At 56.7% G+C, this 24,524-nt stretch overlaps 1 protein-coding gene across 1 annotated transcript in view; it reads right to left on the bottom strand.

The window, feature by feature from the left end:
- Positions 1–23,812, bottom strand: part of ALX4 (ALX homeobox 4) — a 32,670-nt gene extending 8,858 nt beyond the window's left edge. The window contains exon 1 of the mRNA XM_008146782.3: positions 23,362–23,812. Coding sequence (XP_008145004.2) covers positions 23,362–23,812 — 451 coding nt within the window. The remainder of the gene's footprint in view (positions 1–23,361) is intronic.
- Between the last annotated feature and the right edge of the window lie 712 nt (positions 23,813–24,524).

Here is a 24,524-nt window from a genome sequence, read left to right as displayed (position 1 = left end):
ACTCTGACCCTAGCTTTCCTCTTCTGGGACGAGGCCCAAGCAGTGGGCAGTACGTGCTGGGACGATGCCTCTGGCCCAGGTCTCCTGACCCTGCCCAGGTCCTGAGGCTTCAGGCTCCCTCCAGGCTTTGTGGGTACCCTGGGGTTCTCTTCACGCGGGGGAAGCTGCGAGGGACATTTCGTCTCTGTCACTCTCACCTCCCTGTCCGAGGCACTGAAGACAAGGGGGTGGAGGTGAGGGAGCCTGGAAGCAGCTCCAGGAGGACATTTCGGGGGTCACGGCCAGTGCTGGCGCCCCCAGGGGGTGGGCCGGCCCACGGGATCACGCATGACACCATGTGAGCCCGGCACAGACTGCCAGGTCTCAGTGACAGCTTCATGGGAACTGTAGCTGGCAGCTGGGCCAAAAGCTTTCAGCAAAGATATTTATCTTCCTGGCAGACAAATAAGTTTTATATTTTGGGGTGGTTTTTTTTTTTTAAGAGAAGAAATCCCACTCAGCCTCACCAAAAATAAACATCTCTGTTATGCAACTTCCTGTAGGTCAGACTGGCAGGGGGCAGCCCCTACCCCTACTGCCCCCGGCCTGGGCTCCCCGGGCCCCATCCCCTGACCCCGTGGACCCTTAGAGCCGCCTCTGGCCCCCAGGCTGGGGTTGGGCCCGCCCCGCACAGCCTCACGGGCTGAGCAGAAGGAACTCCATGTTATGGAAACGGAGGGTTGGTAGGGACCTGCCCAAAGTCCTGGTTTTAACTGGGGGGGAAACTGAGGCCAGAGAGCACAGGGAATGCGTGCTAACCCTCTCAGCTCCTGGGTCCTTCCCCGAGGAGAGCGTAGGGGCAGAGGAACCCGGGCCTCCCATAGCCAAGGAGCCCTGCTCGGCGCGTCCTGGGGCAGAAGGGCCGCCCGAGGATGAGGGAGCAAGGATGCGGCCTCTGAGAGAAGCCCCTCAGCGCTGCGCTGGGCTGGCCTTAGCCAGTGGGGAAGCGGCAGAACAGCTAGTCTTCCACGGTGAGGAGTCAGAACTCAGTCTCCCCACCTCCAGCCACCCACTGAGAGGGAGCAAGGCGGGAGATGGGGAGACAGCACGGTCTGTGTGCAGACACCACACCAAGGGCTGGGAGGTCTGCCCATGACTTCGTGGGACTCGTTTCACATCAGTCTCGTCTGCAGATGGGGCAGGCACGCCCCTTGGGAACGGGGGGAGGGGGGGGAGCAGGCAGAGGGGGTGTCGCGCCTCAGCGGGGTGGAGAATCCCTCCCACCCTGGGACTATGGACCTTCCCCTTGGGATCTGGATGGGGAGGGGGGCGGGCATGTCCGTGTCCAGGCGAACGTCGGCTGACTGGAAAGGCAGGAGATGCAGGGATTCTGGCAAACTGATGCTTCCGGTGCTCAAAGAGGAAGAAGAGCCTCCCAATCTCAGTCCTGATTAGTGGTCGCCTTGCTTGCCGTCCTTCAACAGCAAAGGAGCCTTCTCCGAGGTTCTGTGGCCACCCAGCTGGTGGCATGACGAGCCGAGGCCCTCTCAGGTCCTCGGTCCAAACATCCCGGACTCAGGGCGTCTAGCTCAGCCTCCTTCCACCCCCAGCATCTCCACCCGGTGCTGCTGCCCTGGCTTTGGTGACAGGGCTCACTGCCCCCTGGACAGCTGGACATCCGTCCTGAGGTCCAGGCCCTGTCTGTCTCCTGGAGATCTGGCGCACTGGTCCTGGTTCTAAACCTCCCGGCCCCCCAAGGCAGCCGTGTGGACACTGAGAGCCGGCTGCCCCCTCGGAGTCTTCCATCTCCGGCCTATAAAGGTTCAGGTCCCCCCGCTGCTCCCCAGGTGGCCCCGAGTGTATGGAGCCTGTCTGAGCCAGGGGAGCCAGGGATGGTGCTATCAAATGGTTCTCTGGCTGGATGACTCCAAGGGGCCGGTGGAGAACCAGCATGGCATCCTAGACCTGGGTGCCCTTCTCAGTAAGATGGCACTGAAAATAGAGCTCCTGCAACTCCCCCCCTGCCCCCCAGTTCCCAGGGCAGACCCAGGAGGCAGAGGCACGGAGACGGGTGTGGGCATGTCCATGTCCAGGAACCCCAGCCGGGCATCTGCCAGGAGACGGCTCCGCGCCCGTGGAGAAAAGTCCCCTGGGAGTCCGCCCGCTGGCCAGGCTGCAGGACCGCCGTCTTCAGGACGATGGCACCAGCATGAGGCCGAGGAGCAGCAAGCCCTGCCTGGGGCCAGGTCACCGGCCTGCCCTGAGGGTCGGGCTCCTCCCCAGCCCCCCCTGAGGCAGGTCCCTTCCACAGTGGGCTTTGTCCCCAGCTGTGGGGCCCAACACCCTGAAATCCTGATCTGCAGCTTCCCCGTGGAACGTCCCGATGTGGAAATGACCGCCAGGCCCCCCGGAAGAATCCCGTGAGGTGCCTAAGACACGGAGCGTGAGCACCGCGGGCCCCACGGAAGGTGCGCCGGCCCTGGTGGCCATGGCGGTGCCGCCTGCCCTTCAGACAGCCCGAGGCAAATGCTACTTCCATCGCCCGCTTCTGATGAAGTGGGAGCTTGCAGTTCAAAGTTCTCTTCTTAATCAGCAGCCCCCAGGGCCCGGGGCCTCTGCCTGAGCTCCTTCAGGCCCGAGCCTCTTCTGGGAGCCACCGGACCGTCCTGGCTGTTGGGTTTCGAGAAACAGGAACGCTTTCTTCATCCCCTGACCCTCTGACCACTTGTCCTGGTTCAACCCGGAGGTGTCGCTCGAATCTCGCCTGACCTTTGTCTGACGTGAAAGCCCTGGAGAGGTTTCCAAAGGTGACGGCGAGTCTTTTTTATGACTAGGGTTTAAAGAGACTGTGTTACGACTGAGGTTTAAAGAGAAGGGACTTCTGAAGCCGTTTGGGGAGAGGGGGCCGGGCGCCTCTGCGTGGGTTCTCCTTCCGTGCGCCCGGAGTGCGCCCTCGGGCAGGAGGCACGGCCGCAGCTGTGTGCTTGCCTGCGGAGCGTGCGCGCTTGTGCAGGCAAGTGGGGTGTGTGTGCTATTGCGTGTGGGTGTGTGTAAGCAAGCATTATCCTGCAAATACACATGGGTGGGTATGGACATGGGTGGTGTGTGTGTGTGTGTGTGTGTGTGAGTGTGTGTGTAGTTGTGCCCAGGCCCTTGCATATGGAGGGTATGTCTAAGGGGTCTGAGTAATTGTATCCTCCCTGGTTTTGATTACATCTATTTTCCCTCCAAACATCTGCTTTGAGGGGACATGCCGCTCGCTCTGCTCGCTCTGCTCTCGGGTGAACGGCCTCACACCCCGTGGCAGAGTGCACAGCGCGATGTAATCTCCTTAAACCAAACCGGCCCGCGTGAGGCCCTTTCATGCTATTTAAAGGGCAGTGACTAAACCCACTGCTGTCCACACAGTCGTGTGGGGGTGGGGTGGAGGTCAAAGGTTACCCATCGATCACGTCCCCGGCCCACCTCCTCTGCCACCGGGCTCTGTCCAGAGCTCAGCTTGACGGCCCTAGTTTAGCCCCAGGCCCGATCAGGAAGGCTGAAGGAGTGGCATTTCAGCGAGCACGCGTGGAGCCTGTTCCGTGGGCACCAGTGGGGGCGGTGTCCCTGCCCCACGGAGCTGCCCACCTGCAGAGGACAGTGGGCGGAGGAGCAGGTGCTTGGGCCAGCCAGCCACCAGGTGACGCAGCGCTCCTGTTCACCTACACCAGTGGTCGGCAAACTCATTAGTCAACAGAGCCAAATATCAGCAGGACAACGATTGAAATTTCTTTTGAGAGCCAAATTTTTTAAACTTAAACTTCTTCTAACGCCACTTCTTCAAAACAGACTCGCCCAGGCCGTGGTATTTTGTGGTAGAGCCACACTCAAGGGGCCAGAGAGCCGCATGTGGCTCGCAAGCCGCAGTTTGCCGACCACGGACCTACACGCACCAGCCCCAGCCCTAAATGCTTCTCCGGACAAGGGCAGTCTGAGAAACTGTCACCGACCACAGGGCTAAGGACACCAGAGGACTCCGTGCCCGCTGGTCTCCTCGATGGGCCTGGAACAGTAAGAGGACATCAGGGGAAGCTAGTGACACCTGAGTAAGCTGTGGAGTTCAGGTGACAGCGATGTTTCAAGAAAACAAAGACAGTGGGCAAAGCATGTGAACAGACACTCCACGCAGGTGGCAAATAAGCATGGAACACGCTCGGCGTATTGCCCACCATGAAAGGCAGACGACAAGCCCCGTGAGATGTCACTACACCCCCTGCAATGGAAATCAGAACCCGGCGGTACCAAGGGTTGGCGAGGACACGGAGCAACTGGAACTCTCCCGTCGCTGGTGGGCACAGTGTGGCCGTGTCAGAGCCAGACGCTGACCACACGACCCAGCAGGCTCACTGCCAGGCATTTGCCCGAAAGAAACGAAGACATTTTCGGGGGGTGGGGGTGGGGGAGGACACCAAATCTGCATGCAATGTTTAGAGCGGCTTTGCTCATAATCGCCCCAAAACTGGAAACAACCCGACTGTGGATGGCTGAGCAAACTGTGGTGCAGCTATGCGATGGGGTGCTGGTCAGGGATCAAAGGAACACGTGTTGTTACAAGCAATGGCAGGGCTGACTCTCAAAGGCAGGTTATGGTCTGCAAGAGAAGCCGGTCTCGCAATGAACGTAACGCATCCCTGCACTTATTTATCGGATGGCATTTGGGGAAGGAGACAGTGTCAGGATGGAGAACAGACCGCTGGTGGCCGGGGTCGGGGGAGGGGATGGGTTTGACCACAAAGGGTGAGGCTGGTGTGTGGACCCATCCGGTATCCCAATCGGTACAGGAATGTGTTAAAATTCATAAGACTTACACCCCCCCCCCAAATTTAAATTTTACAGCATCTTATTTTAAAAATAAAAGAGATGTGAGTAAAGAAAGTACAGAATTGTGTTTAAACATACTAAGGGAAACTACGCAAGTGAAAAGTTTGTAGGTCTTCACCCAGTAATCCCATCTCTAGGAATTTATCCTAAAGGAATGATTGTGATGAGCACAAAGAATTAACTAGAGAGGAAGTTCATCATGGCATTATTACGCAGAAACCCTGAAAATAACCGGGATGTCTGGGAAAGGACATGGCTTAAATTAAGGACGGTGGTTCCAGAAATGGAAGATCTTTCCCCTGCAGACTGTTTCTTTCTTGGCATTTGACACACATATTATTACGTATTTATTTGTGTGTTTTTTTCCTTTTGTTTATTGTCTCTCTCTCTCTCCCTTCCATAAAATAGGGAGTATATCTGAATATATTTATTTTGTTGACCTTCATTCTATTGCCTAGCATTGTGGCTGTCACATTGTAGGTGTTCAATAAACATTTGATGAACAAATGAAAGAAACTGACATTATAGAAGAATAGCATTTTAGTACTTGGAAAAGTGTTCATAATATATTAAGTGACTATCATTTGAGGGGTGGGGAAAAGGGGTGGGTGGGTGGAGTATCTGTCCTCAGAAAGTACTATAAGTTTCCAGAGGTAAGAACACAGGTATATGGGTTCATTTTGTTCTTTTTGTTTGTTTCTTTCTGGTTTGAGTTAATTTTCTGTTTATCCTACCATAAACAGGAATTGCTTTTATCACTTTAAAATGCTATTTGAAAGCAGCCATCAGTGATAAGTGCTGGACGCTGCTGTGGGATCTTGGAAGGAGGGACATGAGCCCCACTTGGAATGGGGTGGAGGAAGGGGAGAAGCTTTAGAGAAAGTCCCCTTTTGCAGTGAGCATTGGCCACGTCCTCACAAACTGGGCCCCTCCAGACTCTGAGGCCTCTTGGATCACACACACACACACACACACACACACACACACACACACACCCTATTTTCTGTAAGTCTTTTTTAACCTAAGACTATCCTATACATCTTTCCATGCTGTTCTATATTCTTCCACCACATCCTTTTTCATGGCTGCATAGTATTTCACCACATAGACAAACTCTATTTTATCTTATCAATCCTCTACGGTTGGGTTTCTGACTCTCTAAAATTATCACAGGCCTCTGATGACCATCCTTATCAGTAAATCCCTCCGTACACTCGTGGTTTCCTTAGAAGAAGCTCCAAGCACTAGAAATACTGAGTTAAATCATGCACACACCTTAAGACCTCGGAGGACACGGCCAAACTGTCTTCTAAAAACGTGCCCACTTCCTCGGTGACCAGCAGGGTGCCCGCTGCTGCAGGGCCATACTGTTTTTAAATCTTGGCCAGTGTGATGGATAAAAGCGGAATTTTGTTTGCGTTTGCATTTCTGAAATAACCAGGGAAGTGAAACCTTGCATTTGTCGTGAATTGCTTCTGCTGGGTTCATTTTTGTGAATTGCTTCTATTGGGTTCCCAAGGTGACCCCTTCTCCCAACCTGACTCCTAGGCTGGGCTCCCCTCTTCAGCACTGAATTCCCTGCCTGCGAATGCTGATTCATGGGGCTGCGTGCCCACGAGGCTCGGAGGAGTTCAGAGCCGGGCCTCCCGGATGCGCTGCTGGGTCCTGAGCCAGCGCCTAGGCTCCTGTCCTTGGTGGCACCGGGGCAGCTTTGTCTGCCCTGCTGAGGGTAACAAGGGCTCCGTAGAAAAGCGACCCAGGCCTTGGTCCCCCGGCACACACTGCTTGTGGGGGGTGGCTGCAGGATCAGGGTGGGAAAGCAGACCTTGTGGAATGAGGGGGCGCAAAGGACCCAGCCACAGGGCAGGCCATGAAGACCAAAGGTGGCCCCGCAGCCTCTGTGGTCAGGAACAAAACTCTTGGCTTTTCTGTTTCCTCAGCTCCATCAGTATTGTTCAAATCCTAGCCAGGGAGTGGGGGGCGGGGGAGGGTTGTGAGAGGGAACAGCCTCTGCAGGAAGCCGAGAGGAGGCGTCACTGGGTCTTGGGATGCTCTGCTCACCCCAGGGTGGGGTCTCTGGCCCCTGCCCGAAGGTAGTAGGGCCACACTCCCAAGTGCCAGAATCAAGGCTGCAGTTGCTCACACTGGCCACCAGGAGGCACTGCAGTCCCAACAAAGTTCCTCTGGGCAAAGGTGGTGCCTCAGGGCCCCAGTCCCCTGATGAAATGTCTATAACCTACCTGGGAGGGTTTGCCAAGCAAGGTGTTACTCAGTCCTGCTATGTGTCTGCTGTTGTCCTAGCACGACAAGGGACACAGTTGGGTGAGGTGAGTCCCTGCTCCTCCCCATGGAGCCGTTTCCTCCTTTAGTTCTGAGGGTTTTCACAATCTTGACTCGTTTTGATCCTCTCAAAATGTCCCCATGGTGGTCTGAGCATCCTCATTTTAGAGGTAGGAAAACAGGCTCAGAGAGAGGAAGCCTTCGAATGTCACTGGCGCCGAGGAGCAGCCTGCCCCGAGCTCCCTTTATTCCTGAGCTGCCTCCCTTGCAGAGCCCGGGAGTCCTGGCTCTCCAGCTACTTGCAAATGAGCTGAGGAACGCACCCCCTCCCCAGGGGCCCTGGTGTTTTGCCTGGTTGGCTTTCCATGTGGCTGGCAGATTTGATGCCAACTCTTCTGTGGGTTCTTCCCAAGGGAGACTCAGCAGAGACCGGGCTGCAGACAGAAGCTCTCTGTTCTTCCCACACAGGCGGGTGGGGGTCTTGTTCTGGTAGAGAGGATGGAGGGGGCTTCCCAGAGCCAAGGAAGGAAACCGAATGAGCACTGAGCTCTCCCTAAAAACCAGGAACTGTGCTTCATGCTCTACCCAGTGCTAGGACATCTATCATCCATCACGGTCACGGTTACTGACTCTGTACAACTTTGTGAAATATCCCCATTCCCCAGGCCCAGAAACTGAGGCCAGAGGGAGTAAATGACTTATCTAAGAACATACAACTGATAAGAGGCAGAGGTAGGGTCTGAACCCAAAGCCTGGGCATTTCCTCTGGACCTTCCTGGGGTGGATACCCCTGTGTGGGACTGGGACACAGCACCAGGAAACAGGTCAAGGAGGACGCGAAATGACTGGGACTCAGGAGAATGGCTCCCCCCAGATGCCTCTACGTCGGCCCCATCACGGCCCACCTTCAGTGCTGGCCCTGACAGAACCCGTGACACCTGGGATCGCCAGTGTGGGCCAATGCCTTGTCTCAGGACTTGTTTTCAGGGTCTCCAACATCCCCCAGCTTACACCCAACTAACTCTTTCTTGTTCTCTCCCTGACATTATGTCTTGGTTTGCCTTCATTTTCTACCAAATACTGAAGTATTGAGAGGTAAAGAGGCATACGTCTGCAACTTTCTCTTAAGAAGGTCATAAGGAAATAATACGTATGTTATATTTATATGCATATTATGAATACAGATACAATATGTTCATAGAGAGAATGCAAGAGAGATGGATAAAACAAATATGATGAAATATTAACACTTGGGAAATTGGCGTAAAGGGCATCTGGGAATTCTTTGTACTTGTACCTTTTCTTAAAGTCTGAAATTACCTTAATACAAAAATTTGTTTTAATGAAGAATGTGGATAAATGAGAAAAAAACCACTTTATCCAGGAATACTACTTCGGAACCCGTATTTGTAATCCTCTGAACAGGACCCAGACCGGAGTTTAGTTAGCAACCTCCCGCCTACCCCTCACCGTCCGCAGCCTCTTGTGATTTTGTCATTAAAATGACAAGGTAGATGCCAACTCTGGGAACAAGCCCTCCTTCCCAGCCCTTCAGAAACCTTCACTGTTACAGGAGCGTCTGGCGGCTCAGAGTTCACGGTCTCCATCCAGATCCTCTGAGGCCTGCAGGAGGCAGTATTTTGTTCCCTGAGGTCAAGCTACTGTTGGAACTTAGTTAAAAAAAAATATTTTTAAGCCTATTATAATTTCAGCTTTCCTACAGTTAGAGTAAATGAGTGAGGTTTCCTTGTATAAAAAATAAAGTGGTGAGATAGAACTACCGACAACTAATACACGGAGACAACCCAAGTGTCCATCAGCGGGTGAATGGATAAGCCAACGGTGGCATATGCAGTACAAGGGAGTATTATTCAGCCTCAAAGAAGGAAGTTCTGACACATGGATAAATCTTGAGGATATCAAGCTGAGTGGAATAAGCCAGTCACCAAAAGACAAATCCTGTATGACTCCACTCCTGTGAGCTACCTCGAGTAGTCAAGTTCATGGAGACAGAAAGCAGCGTGGTGGTTGCTGGGTGATGGGGTGGGGACTTGTGGTTTAATGGGGTACACAGCTTTAGTTTTGTGAGATGAAAAGAGCTATGGAGATGGTGGTGGTGATGGGTGCACAACATTATTAATACACTTAATACCACAGACCTCACACTTAAAAATGGCGAAGGTGGTAAATTTGTTATGTGTATTTTATCACAATAAAAAAATGGGGAGCCCGGTCAGCAGGGCTCAGGGGTTGAGCATCGACCTATGAACCAGGAGGTCAGGGTTCAATTCCCGGTCAGGGCACATGCCGGGTTGCGGGCTCCATCCCCAGGAGGGGGCGTGCAGGAGGCAGCCAATCAATGATCTCTCCCTTCCTTTCCTCTCTGAAATCAATAAAAAATATTTTTAAGAAATTGGGGGGAGGAAAGGGAAAGAAAGTCCACTAGCCAGTGTTCCTTAGGTCCTCTGTCCTGCCTGCAGCCCGCACGGCCTGCTCCATCCAGTCCTAGGTCCCCTCCACCCCCAGCTTATGCCCTGAATTCTTTTTCCCTGTCTTCTCCCACATGTTATGTCTAGATTTCATTTATCAAATCCTTGGGTCACCTGCTTGTTCATTCACTGAACACCTCCCCAGGGCCTCCCCTGAGTCATGGCCTCATGGAGGGGGACAGACAAGTCAAGGGTTATTACCAGGCCCGATGGGCCAGAGCATCCTTGGCACAGCAGGTCCACAGGGAGGAGCGGGCAGTCCTGGTGGGAAAGGTAGGGAGAAGTTTCAGCAATGCATGGCCTTGCACGGAATGCTGAAAACCAGAGAGGTCTTGGCAAGGCATGTTCCATTTTTGGTAAAACAGGACACGCCCAACTCCCAAAATTGGTCATAAATGACCTAGTGAGAAGCCTTCCGGGCCTCCCACCAGGGCTGCTGACAATAATAGAAACAACAATAACATAATCCCTTGTGTCTGAGCGGTGCTGAGCCATCCACTTCTGTGTCTGATCCTCCCCAGATGCCCAGGAGGTCAGTGTTGTTGCCCATTTTGCAGAGGAAGAAACTGAGGTCAGACTAGTTTAACAACTTGCCTGAGATCACAGTTAGGAGGGGGCAGAGCTGCGACCGAAGCCCAGCGGTCCAGCTACAAGCCCAGTGTGGTGCCTGTCACCTCTCAGGGCAGCGATGAGGTGTCTTTCTTCCAGAGCTGGGCTCTCGGGAGGAGGGAGGAGCACAGATTGGCTTCGTGGGGTCCCTGGGAGATACGATTGAGCCGCAACAGTGATTTCCATCGCAGAGGGCTACACTGAGCTTTAGGGTCACCATGAGAAGCCCCCTTGATGGCTAAAGTTGAATATCACTTCCTGATATGTACTGGGGTGGGGCATTGTGATCTTAGTCTAAGGGACTCGAACTGCCCTTAGCTGCTCTCCTCTCAGACACTGGAGGTTTCCCAGCTCCCACCTTCCAGGCCCGGTCCAGGCCCCATCCCCCAGCCCTGCCTCCAGTCCCTGCAGGAGATTCTGGCACCTGGCAGGGGAAGGGGAGCTGACCCACACGGGTCCACTCAGAGGGGCAAAGAGAGCCTCCCTTCACCCCCACAATAAGTCCCAGAGCTCAGCACCACCCCACACCTTACAGGCAGGATATGGAGACACCCCCACAACCCCCCAGTGCTCACACGGCCCCTCAGGACTGCGTCTCCCAATGGGAATTGGCTGTGATGTGTTAATAGTTATTATTTGGGGGCAAGTTAGGCCAGAGTAGCTGTAAGAGCTGAGCAAAATCACTCGACCTGTAACCGTCTCATCCCACGCGTGCCTCCTTCCCCAGGTGCTCTCTCCTCAGCTCAGATTCCCATCCAGTCCAGCTGCCGTGGACACTTACAGGCGTCTGTCCAGAGGCGCCCCGGGACAATCAGGGCCCATTGCACATCGACGCAACGAAGACTAGAGGGGGTGACGCATTTGTCACCGCTGTGAAAATCAGATGTTCACTTTTGTTCCGTATTTTTTAAAAACGTCCTGTTTAATCTAACGAACCAAATAAACTGATGAGCAAAAATAGATCCAGAGACACGGAAGCATGAACAGACTGTTGACCCTCAGAGGGGAGGCAGGGGAGGGTGGGTGGGAAGAGATCAACCAGTGAACTTGTCTGCATATATGCATAACCCATGGACACAGACCATGGGGTGGGGAGGGCCTGCGGGGGAGGGCGGGGAGGAGATGGGAGCGGGCTGGGAGAGGTTAATGGGGGGAAAAGGAGGACCTGTGTAATACTTTCAACAACAAAGATCAAAAAAACCCCACCAACTTCTGGTTTATTTTTAAGGAAGACCCTCACATAAACATACCTTGACTGATGGAGGTGGCAACTCGAAGGCACAACCACGCAATGGACACTGTCGTTTTAATCGCTGCATTGAGCACCGGGGGGCTCAGGGGCCAGCGGACCGAGCTCAGGTCAGCTGTGAACGACTTACAGAAACCTGGCTCCCACGTACATTCCCGGCGACACCTGGGCCACTTTCTGAGGTGGGCGCGCGAACGTGTTAAGTGTTAAGGACCAGTTTCTCCGTGGGAGCGTCCTGCGCCTCCTTCATGCACCTGAGATTGGGGGGTGGGGAGGGACAGCAGCGAGCGGCCGTTCCAAAAACAGACCTCAGTGGCTCAGGGCCATGGGGGCTCAGGCAATGCTTCTCCACGTGGGTCCAGACGCTGATGCTGAGCTGACCAGGAGGCCATTCCATGTGGTCCGTGATCAGAAGTTTGGGGAGGGGTTTGTCGGTTCCTCCCACGCGTGGGAGCAGCCCTGGGCTGGTTCTGAGGACGGCTCTGGAAGGAGGGGGAGGTGGGGCCCGGGCCATCGGGATGCGTGGCCAGGTCAGCGGTGGTGGGAGGCGGTGTGCTGTGCACCGACAACCCCTCCCAGGTGCGCTCCAGGCCACAGTTTACGGAGTTTCTCGTGTGCTTGGTCCTGTCTGATGGGCACAGGCGTGAGGCCACCCAGGCAGCGGGCATCAGCCCCCGGGCAGAGGCGTGGGGAGGAAAAGGCCCAGACTTTGGCTAGGGGGCCTGAGCTGAGTTCACAGCGGGGACAGTGGCCCTGGGTGGCTCTCCGCCTTCTTTGTCTGTGAATCGGGGCTGCTAACACCTCCCCCAAAAGGTTTCAGTGAGAGATCCCAGTCCAGGCCTGGCCCCTGGGCGACACTGAACAGATGTTCCCTAATCACAGGGGGCCACGCTGCGGCCCAGAGAAGGTGCCCTTAGCTGCTATCTGTTATTATAGTTAGTCTCTGTGCCCAGCTGTGCCCACGCAGAGATGAACACAGCACAAGCCTCGCCCTGGGGCCTTCTGGTCTGAAGGTGGAGGCCAGATGAACACGAAGAACAGACATTCACTCACCCTGCCTGGGTACAAGGTGGAGTGGGGCGGGGGCAGGGGGGGCGCTGTAGGATCTGAGGGGACTGGGGGTGCTCCTCCCCGGACGTGGATCCCTCCTGCCCTCGTGCGAGGCAGAGAGCCAGCCTCGTTCCTTTCATCACTCATCCATATTTGAAAAGATTTTGTTAACCACACAGTGTAGCTCAAGTAATAATTTTCCAATTTTATGCATTGAGGTCAGCGATAACAGTCTGTTACAGTTTTGACCAGACCGACACAGTCGGAGTTCCCGCAAAATCCCCTCGACAGTGACGGCCAGCGTTGATGTGTTTTAGGAACTGTCCCAAGCTCCTTGCCCACGTCCCCTTATTCATCCTCACAATATTCCTGAAAGGTGGGTATTCTTACCCCCACTTTGGAGGTCAGGAAACTAAGGGGAAAAGTCCAACCAGTTTGCCAAGTGCACAAGCGGAAATCTGTTTCCAGGTCCCGGCTACACCAGCCTCCCCAAACCAAAGGCACCTGAAGTCTTAGGCAGCCTTCCAGCCCAACTGGGGAAAGAATGAAGTTTCTAGAAGATTCTAGGAATACTAGAAATTGTGCCTGAAGCTTGCCTTTGGGCACCCGCTGGGCGACAGGCTCAAGCAGTCCTCTATCACCAGCCCCTTTATCCACGGCCCCTCTTTCCACACTTCCAGTTACCCGTGGGCAGCAGAGGCCCAAAAATATTTAATGGAAAATTCCAGAAATAATTCATACGTTTTAAATGGTGCGCCCTTCTGAGCAGTGTGATAAAATCTTGTGCTGTGACCCTCATTTTACTTAACAATGGCCCCCAAGCCATTCACAGAACTTTTATTGCAGTATATTGTTATTATTGTTCTATTTTATTATTGTTGTTAATCTTTTACTGTGCCTAATTTATAAGCTTCATCATAGGTGTGTATGCACAGGACAAAACATAGTGTATGTAGGGTTCAGTACTATCTGTAGTTTCAGGCATCCGCTGGGGGTCTTGGAGTGTACACTCCATGGATAAGAGGGGGCGACTATATTCACAGGGCAACATGCTGGAGTGGGGGGAGGCATGGACAGAGGCCTTCCCTCCTGGAGCTCCTCCAGCTCCACAGAGGGGGGCTCTGGGGTCATCTTACCTAAGGGAATGGGTCCCAAATGTGGGCTTGTCAGGTGTGTAGGCCCTAAGAGCACCTGAGAATTTCCCCCAGAAGCAAGTTCTCACAGGAGGGTCAGCTGATGTCCATGGAGGCTCTGAACCGGCTGGGGGCCCAGCCAGAGGCCTGGGGGTCTGTCCTCCACCCCTTCTCACCAGCCCCGTTCCTGGGAAATAAGTGTGTCCCCGAGCTGAATCTCTTTGACCTGTCAGTCACTGGCCTGGAGGTGGTGGTGGGGGGTGGACAGGTTGACTTACGAGGTTCCCCATTTTCTGGGATTCTGGACTTTACCTAAGAAGGCATGCAAGGACAGACAGGTAGACCGATGGGACGGAACAGAGAGCCTAGAAATAAGCTCTCAAATATACGGCCAATTGGTTTTTGACGAAAGTCATTCACTGGAGAAAGGGCAGTCTTTTCAACAAATGGTTCTGGGGAAAGCAAATATCCACATGCAAAAGAATGATGTTGGACCCTTATCTTATACTATAGGCAAAAATGAACTCAAAATGGGTCAAAGACCTCAACTTTAGAGGCACAACTATAAAACTCTTAGAAGAAAACCGAGGGAACTTCTTCATGATGCTGGAGTGAGCAATGATTTCTTGGATATAACACAGAAAGCACGGGAAACTAAATGAAAACGAATGAATTGGAATTCATCAAATTTAAAAACGTTTTGCATTTAAAGGACACCATCTGGAGAGTTAAAAGACAACCCACAGAACGAGTGGAAATATTTGCAAATCACATATCTGATAAGGGATTAATACCCAGAATAGAACTCCTACCACTCAACCACCACCACCACCACCACAACCAAACAACCCCATCCAAAAATGGGCAAAGAACTTGAGTAGACTTTTCTCCAAAGAAGATGTACAAATGGCCGGACACAAAAGGACAAGTATGGCTGGCAGGATCCCACGTCTATGAGATACCTGGAGCGGGAAAATTCATAGGGACAGAAAGGGGAACAGAGCTCTTCAGGGGCTCGGGGAGAGGAGATGTCAGGTTCTCACCCCAGGCCTTGATTCAAAGGAAGGAGAAAGGAAGAGAGGATGGAAATGTTTTTAGTTCACTCATATGTGGAAGCTAATGAACCAAGTAAACGAAGTAGAGACAGACTATGTATACTGAGAACAGATTGACAGCTTCAGAGGGGAGGGGATTAGAGGGGGTGGGCCCTTCGTCCTCCCCCGCAAAGAACTTGACCTTGCAGGATGCACCTGAGGGGGTTAACTGAGGCCACCTGACTGACCTCCGCTCTCATAAAATCAGACACTTCAGTCCCCTATTCGGTGAAGATCCTGCAGGCACCGTACCTCTCTGCACCAACACCCCTCACTCCCCTTCCTCATAGGACAGGCCCAAACAGCCCCATTTTACAAATGAAAAAATAGGGAGTGAAATCAGAGAAATAAGGGGATTGTTCCAAAGACACATGGCTATTTCCATGGAAAAGCTAGGACTTGAAGTCAGGTCTCTTGATCTCCAAAGAAGGCATTGGGGGGGGGGGGGGGGCGGCGAGGAGAGAAGCAGCAAGAGCTTTTCAGCTACCAGAAAAGATCCAGTGGGCCTGTGGCGACTCCCAGCTTCCTTCAACTTCTCTGAGACCGCCCCTTCCTGGGCAAGGTGATGCCCACCTGGGGGGCGGGGGGACTTCTAAGGAGCTACACACCCCGCAGACAGCCCTTCCCACCACTACACACCCAAGCTGCCCTCCTCGGCCAGCCTGAGCCAGGACTCCCCATTCCAGCCTGATGCACTGGAACCGCCAAGTTACTATCCTGTGCCCCACCCCGGACCTGAAGGCAAGGCTGTGTCCAGCGCTTCTCGGAATCCCCCACAAGGCCTGGCACAGTGACGGGCTAAGTTTGGTGAGCAACGAGTGAGTGGAATCAGGCACTTCAGTCCCCTCCTCTGGGAAACAGGACATCTGGGCCAATAGACGTCTGGGGCCTCTTCCAACACTAGGTGGGACACCCCCACCTGACACCAGGACCCACTGTGTGTGGGTGGGCAGTACCAGGGCTCCTGGACGCCACTGAGGCTCCGGGGCTGGCATATGATCAACTGAGAGAGGAGGAGGTCAGTCATGTGGCCTCAGTTAACCCCCCAGGCACAAGCCCTCATGGTTTCCACCACTTAGGAAAGAAATCCTGGCCCAGGGAGCCAGGCAGAGAGCCGTGGTCCCAGCCCTGCCTGGTCACGGGTAGGATGAGTACCTGCAACCCCACAGGGACTCCATGGGTGCTCTCCTGTTGCCATTACAATCTCCAGGAATTTGTGGTGGAGTTGCCCTATTTCTGAAGAGGGAGGGAACAAGCATCTACTGTATTTGGTGCACAGAGAGTGTGCGATGTAGAGGGGTTACAATGAAGGAAGTGGGTGAGCCTGAGCAGATCTTTCCCAAGTCCTTCCTCCTGCTAAATGGGATCTGCAACATGCAAAAAGATGGTGCAGACGATGGTTTCTCTCCAGAGTGAGCCACATAGGAGCACAGGGTATACTCAAGAGCTGGGGGTCAAGGGGAGGCCTCACTGCAGTGTGGGTGGGTTGGGGGGACCCTGTGGAGGCCCCGGGAAGATGCTGGGGACTGGGTGCCACCCCATGGGCCACAGCGAGACTTTGCCTGCCACTGGATGAGTCTGCCTCCAGGAGGAGCCCCAACCCGGGGCAGGGAAGGCCACAGGCAGTGATGCACAGGCACTTAGTACTGTTTCCCTGGCATTGTACGTAGGTGCGTGCCCTCGGGCACACGAGGCTCATGTACACTGGGGATCGTGCCCTTCTGTCACACAGGAGTGCACACAGATCAGTACACTCAAACACCCACTTGGCCTCTACTCATGACAAAGGTGCTGGGATATGCTCACAGGTGGCCCTACCCATGCTCCAGCCACACTCTGAACGAGACACAATTCTTCAGTCCCCCTTCCAGTCCGTACACACTTCCTATGCCCAAACATATGCCCCCGGAAGGACGGGAGCCAGAGGGTAGCAGGCAGGTGCTCGGCTTGTCCTCCCAGGACCAGGTCTGCGCGTAGGTGCTCAGTGGGTGCAGCGCAGGGAAAATGAGGGAGACAGCACTTGAATGGCCTGGAGGGGCCAGGAACTCCAGAGTCTAGGCTTGAGCCTGGCCACTTGTGAGCATGAAGACACCCCATAGCTCCCCCCTCCACGTTTAAGCCCCAGCCTGGAGCCTAGAGTCTGTATACCACTGTGGCCCCCCAAGACTGCAGCCCACTTGGTCCCTGTGCCTTTAGCACACCCTAGGGAGCCCCCAGGGCCCATCGCTGCCTCCTGGGAAGCCTCTTCTGTCCACGCTGTCCCATTTCTCCTGGACAAAAGTGTGTGTGTACGGGTGGGAAGGGCAGGGAAACGCGGAGAAGGCGGGGCCAAACTGGTACCAGCACAGACACCCCTCAAGGGTCTTCGAAACTTGTCCAAGCTCCAACATTTCACCCCGCTACAATCCAGACCCAGGACGGGAGAGGAGGGACTTCCCAAGGCCATGCAGCCCGCCTGCCCCCTGTCCGGAGACCGCCTGCCCCCTGTCCCAGGGCTGACCGCCCTGCCGGCGCTGGAGTCAGGCTGGACCTTGGTGTGGGACCGAACCTTCCACAGCCTCTCCATCTTCTCCGTCACCGAGATGAGCGTGCTGAGGGCCAGCCGCTGTGCCCCCACCTGGGTGCCTGGCGTGGACGCCCATGATCTGCGGCCCCGTTTGGAAGGAGAATCCGCTCCACCGCCATCTGCTTTCCGAATCCCATGAAGCACGCACGGGCTTCCCACCAGCGCCCAGCAGCCTCTATCTGGAGGTCCCAAGTACAAGCAGGGGTCACAGGGAAAGGCTGGTACTTGAAGGACGATGGTGCCTCTTTCACCCCCACCCCCATACCAGTATCTCCCAGTCACCCTCCTCTCCTAAAAGTCATTTCAGATGCATGGGCACCACAGTGACCCCCCACCCCCTGCAACTGCCTCAGGAGCCAGAATTGGAACCTGCCTGCTGCCCCGCATCGCCCCCCACCCCCGCGCCCCCCAGCCTTTCCCTCCTCTGAGTCTCCACTTTGCCTGACTCTTCTCTCCAGGGAGCTTCTCCCTCCTCCTCCTCCTCCTCCTCCTCCTCCTCCTCCTCCTCCTCCTCCTAGGTGCTGGCAGTCTGGGGTGGGATGGGGTAGAGAAGCGGGTCTTTGCTAAGGAGACAGAACCACTGGGGACAGTGGTGGGCACGGGTCTGGTGTGCCCGGTGGCCCGGAGACAGCACCCTGGATGCACCCGGGGCTTCTGCTGCACCACCGACTCAGCCTTTCTGGGGATACCAGCTCCCCAGCAGCTCGGTGTTTGCTGCTCCCAGGCCACCCGCACCCCTGTACTGGGGGAGGAAGGAGCATCTTGCATGCAGTGGGGGTGTCGCTCATTGGCACACCTGTAGACCAGAGGAGAAGGTACAGGGCTGCACCTCTGGAGGGCAGGCCCCTGGGGGCATCGGTAACTCCGCCAGGCACCAGCCTGTGGCTAGAGTGGGGGTGGGGGGGGGTTGTTGACTAGAGAGAGGCGCCTCCTCTTTCTGCCAAAGGGCTCCTTCTGGAAGGGGCCTCTTCTCACTGTCCGGGCAAACCAGCCAATGGAGTGTGGCGCCCAGGGCCCGTGACCAAGACCAAGGGTGGCTTTCATTTTTAATGCATCGCTTGGGCGATGTCACTCCGCCATGTAGCCGGGGCCTCACTGTCTTGGTTTCCGAGTCTGCAGTCTCCCCTGTCACCTTAGCGAGTCCCTGGCGTGTTCCCCCCTCCCCCGCCCGCCCACCCCGTAGCTGTTGCGGGAGGGAAATACGTGGGCAGGTGGCGCCTGGCCGGCGGGCCCAGACCCAGACTGGGATCTCACTGTCCCCAAATCAGGGCCTGGGCCAAGGTCCCTGGGGGTCGTGGGAGCTGAGGACGATGAAGCTCCGAGTGAAGGAAACATCTCCTGCCAAGCTTTCTCCCCCAGCTCCCCCTGCTCGCAGAGAAAGGCGCACCACTCAGCGTCCCCGCTTCGTGCCCGCGGTGCGGCGGGCGCTTCCGGCAGCTTCCCCCTTCTTTCCCCGTTTGCTGCCTCCAGCTCCTGGTCCAGGGGTCGGCGGAGAAGCCCAACACGCGGGAGTCCAACCTCCCCTCACTCCCGTGTCTGCGGAAGATCGCAATATTTCCATTGCAAACGAATTTCAATGTTTCCATGTGCCACCCAAACAAAGCCCTTCCCCGCGCAGAGCTGCGGGAAGAGAGAAACCGGCTGAGGCCAAGGTAACGAGAGGTAGGTCCCCTGGAAAAGTGCGCCCGGCCTCTCTCCAAAACGAAAGTCCTCGGGGGTCTCCGGCTGGATTGCATGTGTGGCATTTTAACTTGGTTTCCTACCACCGCTCCGGGCCGGCCGCGGCGCGCACCGCTCCGGGTTTGGGCATCTCCGCATCGCGCGGCAGCGGTGACGACTGCGGCGGGGCGGAGGCGGCGAGGTTGCTGCCCTGAGCGGCGTCGGGGCCCCGCATTTGCGGGGCATACAAAGCCATCCTCCCGAAGGAAACGCCACCACCGACTGGCACAGGCGTGGTCCCCAGCTCACCGAGGTCTCTGCTGCAATTTTCTTAGAGCAACTTACCAAAAATTCCCCCCCGAAGTTTCCGCGTGTGTGTATATACACAACACACACAGGGGTGGCAGGACCCAGGCGGTCCTTACACCACTGTACACACACGCGGTTCTTCCACCTTCCCACTGGACTGCACTGCGTGTCAGCTATTCGTAAGAAAGAAAACTTTTGTTCAAATCGATCGATTTAAAATAATACTCGTTCCTTAATGCAGGCCTTCTGTTTTTCTGTTTACGAAGGTCTGTGTTTAAGCGGGATTGTCGGAGCAGGCTGGCGGCTATCGAAATTATAAAACGAAAAAATTAAAAGCATCTTCCTTCGCTCCCTCTCCTCCAAAATTGACGGGGTGGGCTTTGCCACGGCTTCCCAGGCTCCAGCGTCCCCTCGACCACCCCACACCACCGGCCCAGGAGCTCACTGCTTCCGCCAGCATCTCGGCTTCCCCACGTCTCTCGGGTCCCATTCAAAACCCCCGCGCTGGTTCTTTGACTAAATTCAAATAGCACCCGATTGGGGCACAGTTGACCCTTTTGTGGTGTGTGATTGTGTCTGTGTGGGGAAATAAATATCCTGAGCGTTTAAAAAGTGCCTCTCATTCCACAAATCAGGGCCGGCCCTCAGGGGCGCCCCAGCGGCCTCGGGCGGGCGGGCGGGACCTCAGCGCGGACAGCGCTGCCCTCGCCGGTGGATGGGGGGGTAGCAATCCGCGAGCAACGAAAACCTGCGTGCACCGAATCGAAAGCGAAAGACAGAGGAAGCGGGGCTGCTCCCAGAAGAGTCCCGGGCCTGGTGCGCCTGGGGCGGCTCGGGGATTTGGCCCTGGGGTTGAGGGCCAGGTTCCTGAGCCCCCACCCCGGCGGCGAGGGGGCTGTTTGTGCCGCTGAGAAATGTCCAGTCTCCAACCTGGCGAGTCTCCTGGGGCCCAGGCGCTCAAAAAACGGGCCAAGGATAGGCAGGGACTTCGGAAGGTCCAAGTGCTGACCCAGAGCCCGGAGACCCAGGAGCCCGGCGCCCAGAGCCCGGGAGGTCGGTACCGCAGCCGGCCAGACCCCGGTGGGCTATTGGTGAACGCGCTGCAGGGGACTGCCCTCTCCTGGAGCCGTCGCCCTTTTAGTGCTGATGGGAAAACCGAGGCCGGGTTCGGGGTAGAGAGGGCGAGGGTTTCTCACCTCCACTTCTGGCGACTCGGAGAAAATCCCGCGACGCTGTCGGCGGCGACCCAGGCGGCTGCCCTGCCGTGCGCCCCCCGCCCTCCCCCCAGTCCAGACGGCGGCCCCCACCCCCAGGCGGAGGACCCCTTGATCTCAGGGAGTGGCTCCCAGGGAAACTTGGGGTCCCGGAGGCAACTTGGGAGCCTCGTCTCGAGCTCAGCTCGGTGTAGTCACTGGCTTCCGCTCCGACCCACAGAGCTGGGGAGGAGGTTGCGAGGTGGAAGCTACCTGAGGTCAGGACCGAGGCCAGCCAAGCATCAGCGCCGGGCTCTGTCTGCCCCCACTTTCCCCAAGCTCCCCCGAACATCCCGAGGCTTTTTCCTCGAACCTCATTTCTCCCCTTTTGAACACACAGCCTGACAAGCGAGGGAGAGGACAGCTGTCAGCACATGCCTCCGCTCCCCTCCTTGCTGGCGGTCTAGAGAGTCTACCCCAGAGGCTCTTGTCCCGGCCGCCCCTGGAAAGGGCAGAGCCTCACCTCTTGGTGCCTGCGGTTCCTGATCTTGTACCTAACGTGCCCATCGCCTTTGTGCGAGGACCGGAGAGCTCCTCCGGCAGGGAAACGCGGTGCTGCGAGGAGGAAAGAGCAGCTGGCTGTTTGTGGCTTTGCCCTGAGATGTGCCTCCACCTCGGGCAGCCAGGGAGTGGGCCCTGTCTGGATTCCAGGCTGCCTTGCGTCCCAACCTTCAGCTTATGGCTTTGCCCACAGCGGGGGCAGGCGCCCGTCCTGTCCTCAGAATTGGGTGCTTAGAGGTTCTCAATGGCACAGAGTCTCCCCCCCCTCCGACCCCCATGATGGAAATGTGGAAGAGGGTGGACTAGACTCCGCTCTCGCCTCTCTCCGCAGGGGAGATTTACCACCCAATAAGGCCTTCCTATTATCTCCCCGAGATGCAGGTGAGGACTGGGGTGTGGGGGAGTTACTTGCTCTCAGGTCACACTGTGGGCAGCCCCAGTGGCAAATGCAAGTAGAGAACGGGCCAAGCTGGCTGGTGAAGGCCCAGTGGGGCTCAGAGGGGGTGCTCGGAGGGGGCCAGCCCTTATCCCTTTTCCCTGGACCTGAAGGCATCTTCTAAAGAAGAACGTGGAAGCCACGTGGGATCTCTCTTTGCCTAAAGTGGAAGCCTCTTCAGCAGCCTCACCGGCGAATTTCTTTAAACCACGAAAACCCGGTGCCGTGGAAGAGAAAGCACGGGAGTCTCCTGGGGTTGCGCAATGCACCTCCATGGGGCCCCCAGTTTGTGACTTGCTCTCACTTAACAGTCCCAACTGTCATGGGTGAGGAGGGCCCTGGGTGAGGCCAGGAGGCAGGCCAGCGCATGGGGACAGGGCGGAAAGCCGGCTGCTGAGAGTGGAAGGAGCACCTGTGTGAGCCGAGAGCGGCTGTGATCTGAATGCCTGATCTCGTTCCAACAGGAAGGTGGAGGAAGTGGGGAAAAGCCACCGGATCCTTCTACATCTGCTCTCAGCCCTGCCCTATGGGTTTGGGAGTGTGTGACTATGTGCGAGGCCACATGAGTGAGTGTATCTGATGTGTGACCACGCTGGCTCATGAGGAAGAGGTTGTGTGTGTGTGTGTGTGTGTGTAGAATGCAAGTGTAGACAGGGGTATGATTGTGGGAATTTTTGTGCGCGTCAACAACCGCCTAATGAACTAATGCGGAGCCTGAGGGAGAGCGTGTTTGAGTGCAAGAAAGTGCTTGCCATGGGCTGCCTTCCTAAGGCTATTCCACTGCCAAGGCCTCCACCATGTCCCACTTCTGTCCCAGGCCTGGTGCCTCTCCATCTGGCCTGGATCCGCTCAGCCAAAGCCACTGCCCTGTCAGCACCGGCCCATCTCTAGGGCCTGCCTGAAGGCCTCAGGGGGAGACTGTGTACCTACCGTTCCTAGTCCAGAGAAGACTTCCCCTCCCCTCTCCGTTTCCCTCGCTCCCAGCTCGGGGCTCACCAATTTCCAGTCTGTGGAAAACAGGGCTTAGGCTCCTCGCTGCTCTGGCTCAGGCCGCCCTTGAGAGAGGCCCTCTTCTCCACTTCGGCCGCTGAGCTCTGGGAGCCCAGGCCTGCGTTCCAGGGGCCTGGAGGTCATTCAGGCCTCGGTCCCCTGTGGGCCTAAGTCAGTACCAAGAAACTCTTCCCACCAGCACCAAGCCCCCTCCAGATCTTCGGCTTCCTGCCTCCCTGCGGTCACCCCTAAACCATTGTTCCTCGGCTGGCCTCGAGAGAAACGCTCCGGAACCCTGGCCGGTCCACCTCCCGGCGGCGAGCCGCGCTCGGGTGGCCACTGGACTCGGGTCTTCCGCGGCCCCAGGCGACTCTGGACCCGAATCCGTGTGGCGTCCCTGTTCCACGGCATCCCGGGCGGGCGCTCCGACGACTGCGCTCCGCACCTGCGACGCTCCCACCTGTGGCGCCGCCAGAGGAGCCTCCAGGCCGGCGGGGAGCGAGGCCTTGGCCGCCGGGATCCCTGCGCCCGAGCGCGGAGCCGCCACTGTTTCCCGCCGCACGCCCGGAGCCGGTGCGGAACGGCCGCGTCAGAGCCGGCCCGAAGGCAGCGCAAAGCGAGTGGTTGGGGAAACAGCAAAGAGGGGGTGAAACAAACTCCAAGTCGGGTTTAACAGCTCAAACGCTCCTTGGCCTTGGCGACGGTAGAGATGAAAGGGCAAGACGGAGCTCTGGGTCCCTTGGGGGCAGCGGATCCCCATTTCTCTACCGGGAGTCGCCCGCTGCTCGCCCCGCACCTCCACAGCCCAACAACTCCTGCCTCCCGCAAGCCTGATAGGTTTCGAGGGCGCCGAAGCCGCGGGCCCTGGGGTCCCCAGCCTCGAGGGACCCGCACGTGCACTCACCATAGCAGGGGACCTGCAAGGCCGCGTTGTGGCCACCGCTGCCTTCTTGGAGCTTGAGGCTGCCGTCCGGGGGCGTCTTGCAGGCGCCTCGTTGCAAGTAGAGGTGCGGTTGCTGCGCCGGCGGCTGGGGCTGCGGCTGTGCCTGCGGCGGCGGCGGCGGCGGCGCGGGTGGCTGGGGCTGGAACTTGTTAAAGGAGCCTCGCGCCCCGGCGCCACTCTCCAGGGGCGCCACCAGGTCCGGCTGCCCCGCGCTGTAGCGAGCCCGGCTCTTGGCGTCCCCGAATCCCTGCCCTTTGGCGGCGGCGGACAGGAAAGTGGCACCGAACTTATCGCCGCCGGGGTATGCCCTGAACGGCGAAGAGCCCTCCCGACTCTGCGACACCGGGCTGTAGTAGGCGTCCATGGCCGCGGCCGGCGACTCGCTGTAAGAGACGCAGGTCTCAGCGTTCATGCCTGGCGAGCGCGGGCGGCGGGCGGGGGCGCGAGCGAGAGCGCGAGGACGCCACCGCGCGCCCCGGCCCGGAGTTTGGAGAAGCGAGGAGGCTGTGCGCTCCGGGCGGGCCTGCTCGCTCCTCTCCCTCCTCCCTCCTGGTCTCTCTCTCTCTCTCTCTCTCTCTCTCTCTCTCTCTCTCTCTCTCTCTCTCTCTCTCTCCCTCCCTCCCTCTCCCTCCCTCTCTCCCTCTCCCTCTTTTTCTCTCTCCCCTCCCTCCCTCTCTTACTCTCGCCTCTCCCTCCTCCCCTCCACAGCTGGCCCAGGAAAAGAATCGAGTGCTGTAAAAAGATTCAGATGTTTCGGAAAGTCGACCTGATCTCCCAAAACCCTCTTAAGGTTTTTTGAAGGGGTGAGGGGGGTGGGGGTGGGGAGAATAGAGAGAGAGTGAATTTCCCCATCAGAATCCCTTCTTTCTTCTCCCCTCCTCCCCGCTTCTTAACCCCCCTCCTCCGGCCACCCCTTCTCCCTACTCTCCCTCCACTGCCCCTGCCCTTTCTTTCCTCTCCCTTGTGGTAGAATCTTAAGGATTCCACCCGAGGCGCCGAAGGCTTTTCCGATTCTAGGCGGGGCCGCGGAGGTGTCAGGACCCTTAGGCTGGGCTGAAATGATCTGGTCCCAGCTTTGGCCTAGGGGAGGAGGGGGCATGCAAAACTTGAGTGACAGATTAAAA

Source organism: Eptesicus fuscus, chromosome 13 (assembly GCF_027574615.1).
Source record: "Eptesicus fuscus isolate TK198812 chromosome 13, DD_ASM_mEF_20220401, whole genome shotgun sequence".
NCBI classification, from domain to species: Eukaryota; Metazoa; Chordata; class Mammalia; order Chiroptera; family Vespertilionidae; genus Eptesicus; species Eptesicus fuscus.
Note: the sequence above shows the minus strand (reverse complement) of the source record. Positions and strands in the feature narration are given on the sequence as shown.